At 34.7% G+C, this 9,812-nt stretch overlaps 2 protein-coding genes across 3 annotated transcripts; both read right to left on the reverse strand.

The window, feature by feature from the left end:
• Positions 1 to 4,270: 4,270 nt before the first annotated feature.
• Positions 4,271 to 4,741, reverse strand: LOC125468828. Its single transcript, XM_048565287.1, has one exon. The coding sequence runs from the start codon at positions 4,739 to 4,741 to the stop codon at positions 4,271 to 4,273; it is 471 nt and encodes a 156-aa protein (XP_048421244.1).
• A 1,629-nt stretch (positions 4,742 to 6,370) lies between these two features.
• LOC103956299 (protein BPS1, chloroplastic-like) lies at positions 6,371 to 9,161 on the reverse strand. 2 transcript variants are annotated; one of them, XM_009368269.3, is made up of 2 exons: positions 9,005 to 9,161; positions 6,371 to 7,655 (listed from the first exon to the last, which is right to left on the reverse strand). In XM_009368269.3, exon 2 carries the CDS (start codon positions 7,640 to 7,642, stop codon positions 6,584 to 6,586), a length of 1,059 nt encoding a protein of 352 aa, XP_009366544.2. In that variant the 5' UTR covers positions 7,643 to 7,655; positions 9,005 to 9,161; the 3' UTR covers positions 6,371 to 6,583. The 2 variants fall into 2 exon arrangements, with proteins under 2 accessions (XP_009366544.2, XP_009366543.2); XM_009368268.3 differs by lacking the exon at positions 9,005 to 9,161 and adding an exon at positions 8,765 to 8,965.
• Positions 9,162 to 9,812: the final 651 nt, after the last annotated feature.

Raw genomic sequence — 9,812 nt, forward strand, 5'->3', positions numbered from 1 at the left:
ACTTTGGCAGATTTGATGAACAAGTTTGCTAGATTTTCATTGGAACGAATTTGTCTGACTTCAATAATTTTAGCCTTCTGAAGCTCATGTGCACTGAAAAACTTTGAAGATATGTATTTAGTCTTATGACCCTTGATGAATTCTTTCTTCATTTGGGCAATATAGGGTGCATTATCTTCATGGATAACAGTTGGAGAGTCTGTCTTTGAAGTTAGACACATGAATTCCGAATATGATGGATCACTGATCTTAACCAAGAACATTCATGACTTGCTTCATGTAAAGCAAGTATTTCTGAATGATTGAAAGATGTAGCAACTAGTGTTTGCTTTGTTAAGCGCCATGAGATTGTTGTATCTATATTAGTGAACACATATCTAGTTTATGAACGAGCTTTATACGGATCAAAGAAGAAACCAGCATCTGCATATCCATCAAAGATTTGGTCATTTGTGGATTTCTCTGTATAGAAGAGACTCATATCTTTTGTCCCACGTAAGTATCGCAAAACATCTTTCAATCATTTCCAATGATGAATTGTTGGAGCAGAGTTATACATTACTAACAGGTTAACTGAAAAAGTTATATCTGGTTGAGTACACTGTGATAAATACAATAAAGTACCTATTGCACGCAAATATGGTACTTATAGACCAATGACCATTTCATCTTCTTTTTGGATAAAATAGATTTTTCTTAATGTCCAAAGAACAAACGACCATTGGTGTGCTAAGTGGATAAGCTTTGTCTATTCCAAATCGTTTCAGGATTTTTTCAATATAAGCTGATTGGTGGACCAAAATTCCACTAGCACAATACTTGATTTGTAGGCCAAAACAATATTTTGTTTTCCCAAGGTCTTTCATTTCAAATTCACTTTTCAGATATTCAGAAGTTTTATTGAGCTCTTCAAGAGTTTCAACTAGGTTCATATCATTGACATATACTGTCACTATAGTAAATCCAAAATTAGATTTCTTAATGAACACACAAGGACAAATAACATTGTTGATCTATCATTTTTGGATCAAATACTCATTAAGACGATTATACCACATTCGTCCAGATTATTTCAGTCCATATAATGATCGTCTTAATTTGATTGAGAGCATATCTCATGGTTTGTTAATAATTTCAGGCAACTTAAGTTCTTTTGAGACTTTCATAAATATGTCAGTATCTAATTCTACATATATATACGCTGTGATGACATCCATAAGTCACATATCAAGTTTTTCTGAAGCCATTAAACTTATTAAGTAACGGAACATAATTGCATCCATTACAGGAGAGTATATCTCCTCATAATCAATTTCAGATCTTTGTGAAAAACCTTGTGTAACGAGTCGTGCTTTATATCTTGTAATTTCGTTTTTCTCATTGCGCTTTCTTGTGAATACTCATTTGAAACTCACGGGATTTACGTCAGATGGGATTTGAATTAACGGTCTAAAAACATTTCGCATTTTCAAGGAATATAATTCTGCTTAAATTGCATCTTTTCATTTAGGTCAATCTTGTCTCTGTTTACATTCATCAACAGAGCAGGGTTCAATATCATCACTTAATCTGATCTTACTGGCTACTAAGAATGCGAACATGTTGTCGATGATTATTTCATTTCGATTCCACAATTCACTAGTACATGCATAATTTATAGAGATTTCTTTACTTTCATACACTTTTGTCTCTTCATAGACATATGTCTCATTAAGGACATTTTCTTTTTTAGAATCATGAATTGGGGATTTATCATTCATTTTCTCTTTTTGAATGATTTCATTTGGATCTGTACCATCGTCTTTCTCTTTCGAGAAGCTGAATCTTTTGAACCTTGTGGTCTACCACGCTTTATGTGTGTACCAAATAATTCATTCGCTGCTACTTTATTTTGTCCAATAGGAACATCTATTTTAAAAGGTGCATTTGTAGCTGTAATATGTGACTTTGTCACTTTTGAAGTATCATTAAATGCATCTGGCATTTAATTAGCAATACTTTGAAGCCGCTTAATCAATACTTTTGCTAAACTATTTTGAGTATAGACATGAGAAATAGGGTATTCAACATCAATGCCCAATGTCATGCAGTAATCATCAAAGGTTTGAGATGTAAATTTACTAGCGTTATCAAGTCGAATTGACTTAATGGGGTAATCTGAGAACTGTGCTCTTAACATAATTATCTGAACAAGAAGTCTCACAAAAGTTACATTTCAAGTAAACAAGAGACAAACATGTGACTATCTGATAAATGTATCAACCAAAACATAAAATACAAAATGGTCCACAAAATGGTTGAATAGACCCACAAATATCCCTTTGAATTCTTAGTAAAAATGATGAAGATTCAACATCAACCTTTAGTTATGATGGTTTTAATTATCAACTTTCCTTAAGAACAGCTTTGCAAGGATTCTCATTTAAGATAGAAATGTGTATGCTCAATAATGGACGTCTATTAGAGTTGATAATGATCTTACGCATTATGGTGGATCCTAAATGGTCCAAACGGTCATGTCAAAAAATGTAAACTTTTGAACTAAGGAACTTCTAGTTCATGACAGTATGTGATTCAACTGTCTTTATGTATGTATAATATAATTCATTCGACAAACCACACAACCTCTTCAACATATGCTCCTTGGTATTATTGGAGGTAATGCATAAATACTCCATATTTTATGACCTTTTTGTTTCAATGTAGTATTCATTTAAAAGTATGTCTTTGAAACTCAACAAATTTTAAGTAGATTAAGGATCGGTTTGGTATTACTGTGCTTTGAAAAAAAGCTGTTTCTACTGTGTTGTGAGAATAAGCAGCTGTGAAATAAAGTAGTAGAGTGTTTGGTAATTTTTTTTGTAAAAGTGCTTTTTAAAAAAAAAAAAAACAGTATTATAGTGTTTGGTAAACTTTTATGTAAATTAGATGTGAAAAAAAAAAACCGATTTTTCAAAGCTGAGTTTTGCAGCTTCTTGTTTTTGGCTTTTTTTTATCCAAAACTGTGAAAAAAAAATTGAAGCTGAATGTTTACCAAACACAAAAACAGCTCACAACTTTTTTCAATACCAGTTTTTTTTTTCAAAATCACCTTAGTACCAAACCAGGCTTAAGTAGCATATAACGCATTTTGTATGGACGATATTGTTCCATTTAGTAACATAATTTGAGTTTTTCCTGAGTCTTCAATTACATCTGATTAACCTGATATTATTGTTACATTTACTTTTGTAAGCATTAAGCTTGAGAAATACTTTCGATCACAAAGAATGGTATACATAGTTGCGCTGTTTGTAAGACAAATATATCTGTTTCTCATGTTTTGAGAATAACTACAGTTTTTATTCATACTTTCTGAGTAAAAGAGATCACAGTTAAAACAACTTATTCATAATAAAAGGAAAATTAAAATGCCGCTTTTTTTGAAATGAAATGCGAGTTTAAACTACAAGTTTAGAATAAAAGATACATAAAACATAAATAATTTAATCGGCCAGGTACACTTCATTCCTTTTTTTCATAATTAAGTCTAAAGCATCTAGGTAAGTTGTGTTAAACTGCCCTGAAAAGTTGAGCACTAGATTAGGTATATCCATTGGTTTAGCCTAATCGAGGAAATCGATATCGACACCCTTTTTCTTGAGGAAGACTTGATATAGATCCACCAGATGTTTTAAGATACGATAGTTACGCATCCAGTATCTATTGCCATCACACCTATGGCAGACTCCTTCAGAGTTTCTAGGAACATTGTTCATATGAGTTTTGCCTTTGTGGCGATTTGTATTCTTCAAGCTTGGGCCTGAATTATGCCTTAGAACCTGATTGTGAAACTGAATACCCTGGTTCTAACCTTTCGATATAGATCCACCAAATGTTTTAGGATACGATAGTTACACCTCCACTGCCTATTGCCATCACACCTATGGCAGACTCCTTCAGAGTTTCTAAGAACATTGTTCATATGAGTTTTGCCTTTGTGGCGATTTGTATTCTTCAAGCTTGGGCCTGAATTATGCCTTAGAATCTGATTGTGAAACTGAATACCATGGTTCTAACTTTTCCTGTTCCATCGATCTCGTTTGTGGCCATATCCTCGTTTGTAATTATTGCCACGAGAGGATGTGGTATTCCCTACAAGGGAAGTATCATTCACTTTTAGGAATGGTGCCGATCCAATAGGTCGAGGCTGATGATTTTTCATCAAGAGCTCATTATTTTGTTCAGCTACTACGAACATAGATATCAACTGGTTGTATTCAATGAAACCTTACTTTCTATACTGCTGCTGCAAGAGTACGTTGGAGACATGAAAGATGCTGAAAGTCTTTTCCAGCATATCTTCTTTAGTTATGATTTCCCTACAGAGTTTCATCTGAAAGCTAATTCTAAATATCGCAAAATTGTACTCAATCATTGACTTAAAATCCTGGATCATTAGATGAGTCCACTCATAATAAACTCTTGGAAGAATCATCATTTTCGGATGATTGTACAATGTCTTCCAGAAAGCTAATGGATTTTCAACCGTTAGGTACTCACTGTTTAATCCTTCGTCAATGTGGCGACGAATAAAGATCATGACTTTCGACCAATCTTGAGAGGTTGCACTGTTTTCATCCCTAATGGTTTCTCCAAGATTTCCTGTCTTCAGATGGATCTTGATATGCACCACCCAGGTAAGGTAGTTTTTCTCAGCAATGTCCAAAGCAGCAAAATCAAGATTTGCCAACTTCGTCATTTTCTTTTCTAAAAGAAAATAGAGATGTGCAAGAAATTGCAATAATATGTATTCCTAGAGGAACATAGTGTTAGAACTTTTGGTTCTTACAAATTTTTTATTTTAACCTTCAAGCCAAAATGATAAGCACTTGAAACTTCAGATTCGAGATTTACATAATTAACTAGAATGACGATTGTACTACACCATTCTCATTGAAGTAAGCATAGGATGTGGATTATTTTGGACCACTCAAATTGCAGGAAAATTTAAATATGCAGAGCAGGATGTGCGATCATACTGCACCACCTAAAATTACAGTAATATTAAATACCAGGCAAATTTAAATATGGAGGGTGGACGATTATACTGCACCACCTAAAATTGCAATAAAATTAAATAATAGGTAAATTTAAATATGCAAGGTCGACAATTATACCACACCACCTAAAATTGCAGTAAAATTAAATATAAATGATGGGTTAGTAATTAGGAACTACACCAAACAAGAAATCAAACATATAAGTAAATATTAAATTGAGAACGAGAAGCAAGAATGGTGCAAACAGTTCTTCACAAAGGTATTTCTAGCAAGTAAAGGAAGAATAGTAAAATCCTAAGAAGAAACATTTTCTTTTTCTTTTGGTGAAGGGAAATGACAAATGGTTAGAGAATCATACTAATAACGTGTTATAAATAGGCAAAAATTAAAGAAATAACCTTTGCTAAAGACATGAGCGAAACGGATGAAAAATGTCACACTATAACTTTAGCAGCTATAACACAAAAGATGGCAGATAAAGAGAAAGAGAGATATACTGATATTATTTCTTTAATTCGTTCTTTTGTAGTATATATTTTGATAGCACACAGATCACTCTATTTATAAAGTTACTCCCATGAGAACATCCAAAAATGATATGATGACTACTTTTGACAATATTACATAACAATAAATATATCACTATCATTTTTCACCTTTTTCCAAATGCATGTGGGTATACTAATACATGTGGGATGTGGGCATACGCCATACAATTTTTACAACATATGTTAATAGATATAGGTTAAATTAATAATAAAATATTAAGAAGCAGGACTATAAGAGTCCTGCTTCTTAACTAAATTATGCACCAAACGTTTCCCCAAATCAGTTCAGTTTAATTTGTTCTAAGCAAGTTCAGCTAAATCCTAAAACTAGTCCAATTCAAGATAGTCCGGTGCAACAAACGCATTCTAAAAGTCCTAAATGATAGTTGGGATTAACCGAAAACTTCCATAGAAAACGTTTGAGGATGATGAAGCGGCAAGTGGTTAGAACCAGATACAAAGGACACATTCTACGAACACCTTCTGATTGCAAAATGCACACCAAAGTCATGTCTACAAAAATTCAATGTATCAAATATATGTTTGTCACACCGAGTGAGAAACTTACCGCTGGTAATCATCCACGGCAGAACCTAGACATCAAAAACTGTCAGCGAGAGAATTTTGATAATAAACTATAGCGAAAAGAAAGTAAATGCATCTTCAAACTTAAAAGACCACCGGGAAAAGCATGAAAAAAAAGGCTCGAATGATGCGATCCCCGGACCTATGCCGAGGTATTGACGATGATTCAGGCAGTCAAATAGCAGACTCCCACAATTTCAAACCAAACCCTTTTATATATCATTAGCAATCCATAGTACATCATTACACTTAGACACGCCAGTACAATAATAATATAACTACTATAACTCACAACATACTGATTGCAAGCCATACACGATCGTACACTAACAAAAATAAGAAAACATAAAACCCCATACCTAAAACCATCTTCATATACAAGAGAGGTTGGCTTGCTAAGATCATCATTCATCTCACCGGCTGACCTTCCACATCTCCCGTCAGCATCCGTTCTGAGACTGATCCACCTGATCTTAGTTTGGAAAGCAATGTGTCGCGTCCTGCTAAAAGGATTTGGAAAAAGCCATCCACTTCGTTTGTAAGAAGATCTAGCCCTTGAGAAAGTTTCTGCGCCTTCCTGTCCAAGTCTGAAACAGAATTCTTGAATGTGTTCCCTTCAGTGAGGCCAACGCCATCTTGAATCTTGGGATACAGTTCCTTAACAACATCATCAACTGCTTCCAGCTCTTTCAGTACCATGACTCTTCCACTAGAAAATACATTTCTAATTTCCCCATTTACATTACCCTGTAAATCATTAAATGCTTGTGCCCACAAATATGTCTCTGCAACATTCAATTCTAACAACTTCTTTGCGGAACCAGAAAAGGCAGCAGCAAAGACACTACAAACAGATACCGTCAACACCTTAACTCCATACATAGCACGCATCAAAAGTTTCCCTTTTGCTGAGTTCTTAACCTTTGGAAGGTCAAGGGATTCCACAAGCTTGTCCAAAATGGTGCTACAGTTCTCAACTCTGGGGTTTGTTGAACCAATATGATGCCTCCATCCATCAAGTGAAGAACGGGCCCGAATAAATTGGTCCGAAGAAGTTGAATCCAAATTATGCAAGACGCATTGAAGATAAAGATGCCCCTGGTTTAAACGTGAGATCTCAGAGCTAAAAGCAATGCACACATCGAGCAACTTCACACTGATGTCCAAGTACACATCAATCCATTTCTCATCCCAGTTACTCACAGGGAGATCGATTTCAGCTATGAGGGATTTTATGTCATTATGAGTTCCACAGAGAGACTCCATAGCTAATTTCAACCATGACAAGCTGAGGACATCATCCTTGTCTTTTGGGTTAAGCTTTCTTAGCCTCCCAGCTAATGTTTCCTCGAAAGTATTCAACAGTCCAAGAAGCCTTGGAGACAGCTGGGAACCCTTTGGTGCAATCATCTTAAAGGGATTTCCGAAATGGAAGAACGGTCGGTGTGGTTCTTGTGGACGACTCATTGTTGTGTATTCACTGCAAGAAGAAGAAAATGTGATCGGATATCGTATAGGAAATCAACCTCAAAAGGCATCCAAAACCAAAAGTGAGGAAGACTTAAACATGATGAGATATCACGTTGTATATCAGCCTCTCTAGTCATCCGAGAGATGACAGCAGAAGAAAAAGTGAATTCAACAAACATTTTATCCGGGAGACATAAACATGATGAGATATCAGGTTGTAAATCAGCCTCTCTAGTCATCTGGGAGATGACAGCAGGAGAAACAATGAATTCTAACAAACATATTATGCAACCTTCCACATGATTCCAGGCAGTAGAATAACAAAATTAGGTAAATAACCAACTAAGCAGTAATCACCGAAAACATAAGCCTAGTTGAGTTGACAAAATCAGCCGCAAACAGATAAACCGAAAAGCACTGGTACGTCCCATTCATTTTTTCCATTATAATAGCATGCAATTTCAACAGTTCAAACAATTTCAAGTGATGAGTTATTATCACTCTTCAAGCAACATTCATAATCAATTTAATCAAGTTAAGCATATACGAAACAATAAGCTATGACTCCCTCCCCCAAACCACCAAAAAACAAATCCTCTTCATCCCAAACCACCAGAAAACAAATCCTCTTCATCTTATGCTTTTCTTTAAGGAATTAAATTAAAAAAAAAAAAAAAAACAGTTAATCTGAACCTTACCTGAAATTCTGTATTCCACCTGACAGAACCAAAATACAACGAAGCAAGGAAAAATCTGTATGACAACGAAAATAAAAATAGCTTACATGCTTTCCTACCTATTTTCTGCCATTTCGTACAGTACCAAACGGGCAGCGAACAAATACCAACACTCAAAATCCTACCCATACCTAATTAATAACAAAACCCCCAAATTTCTACCCAAACGTTTAAACTTTCAAGTCACAAATTTCTTCAAAGATATAAACACCAACCTCACAAAATTATAAGCTTCTAAAACAAAATTAAACAAAAATTAAAGCTAGCCTAATCAAATCACAAACAGATTATTAAAAAACAAAAAAATTCAAATCAGAAATACAAGCATAATCAAACAACATATACGAAAAAAATTAACATTTCTAGGAATAGACCCACTCACCTAACCATTAGATCTTCAGAAATCTACACCGATCCTTGATAAATTGAAAACAAAAAACCCTAACCCTAGAGTCAATCTATGCGAAACAGAAATTGGGAAAGGGAAAAAAAAAGGAAAAAAACCCTAACCCTAGAGTCAATCTATGCGAAACAGAAATTGGGAAAGAAAAAAAAAAAGGAAACTTGAAACAATTTAGCCTAATTATATTTTAAACAGATAACGAGAGAGAGAGATTTGTACCCAATTCAGAGGAGAAATCGAGAAATTTCGATGAAAGATTGGAGCTTTGGCGACTCGGTATTTGGATGTCTTCGTTGAAAATGTGAGGCTGCTGTTTACAAGTAGGTGAGGGACAGTAATAGGCTCACCCGAGGATGTACGGGGAGAGGGCGACACGTGGGCGTGGGTGATATTTCCGTTGAGGTTCGAGGACCTTCGGTTGTTCTGCTGGGGTTGCATGTGTACGTAATGGACGGTTTTGATTATGCTTTGTGTGCGACGCGGCCGGGTTACGTGGCTGTGATCACTAGATGAACGGTATTGATGGTTAGAGTATGGGTTTTGTTACGGGCCTTTGGGCTTGGGCCTTGATTTTTTCGTGCACGTTTTTCTTCCATGTATGCATTTGTTCATTTTTCACTTTTAAATTGAATTTCAATATAAAAAATAGGATTTATATCATAAATGATATTTGAAATTGATTTACACCAATAAAAATATCTCTGATTTTGAAAATAGATCAAGGTGGTTCCTGAAAATATATGTTACAAATAAATGTGATCCTTCCGTCACAATTCTATAAAAAATTCTGTTATATGTTGATGTGGCATATAAATGAGCCTTACAAGATGTAAGAGTTTTTATCACAATTGCTCGGTGAAATTAACCCACATGATCAAGATCATTTCTGATGTAGAAAATCGGTCAACGTAGTCCTTAAAAAATAGGTGTCACAAATTAATGTGGTCATTCGGTCACAATTCTGTTGTGTGCTAATATGGGTTTAATAATTAATTTAAAAAGTTGTCAAAACACCTTTTTATCTCAA

The sequence above is a fragment of a genome, unplaced genomic scaffold (genome assembly GCF_019419815.1).
Source record: "Pyrus x bretschneideri cultivar Hongxiangsu unplaced genomic scaffold, Pyrus_bretschneideri_v1 Contig4, whole genome shotgun sequence".
Lineage (NCBI taxonomy): Eukaryota > Viridiplantae > Streptophyta > Magnoliopsida > Rosales > Rosaceae > Pyrus > Pyrus x bretschneideri.

Bases quoted from the DNA above. Each gene is read 5' to 3' on its own strand.
- LOC125468828 (XM_048565287.1), bottom strand. From the start codon at position 4,741: ATGACGAAGTTGGCAAATCTTGATTTTGCTGCTTTGGACATTGCTGAG.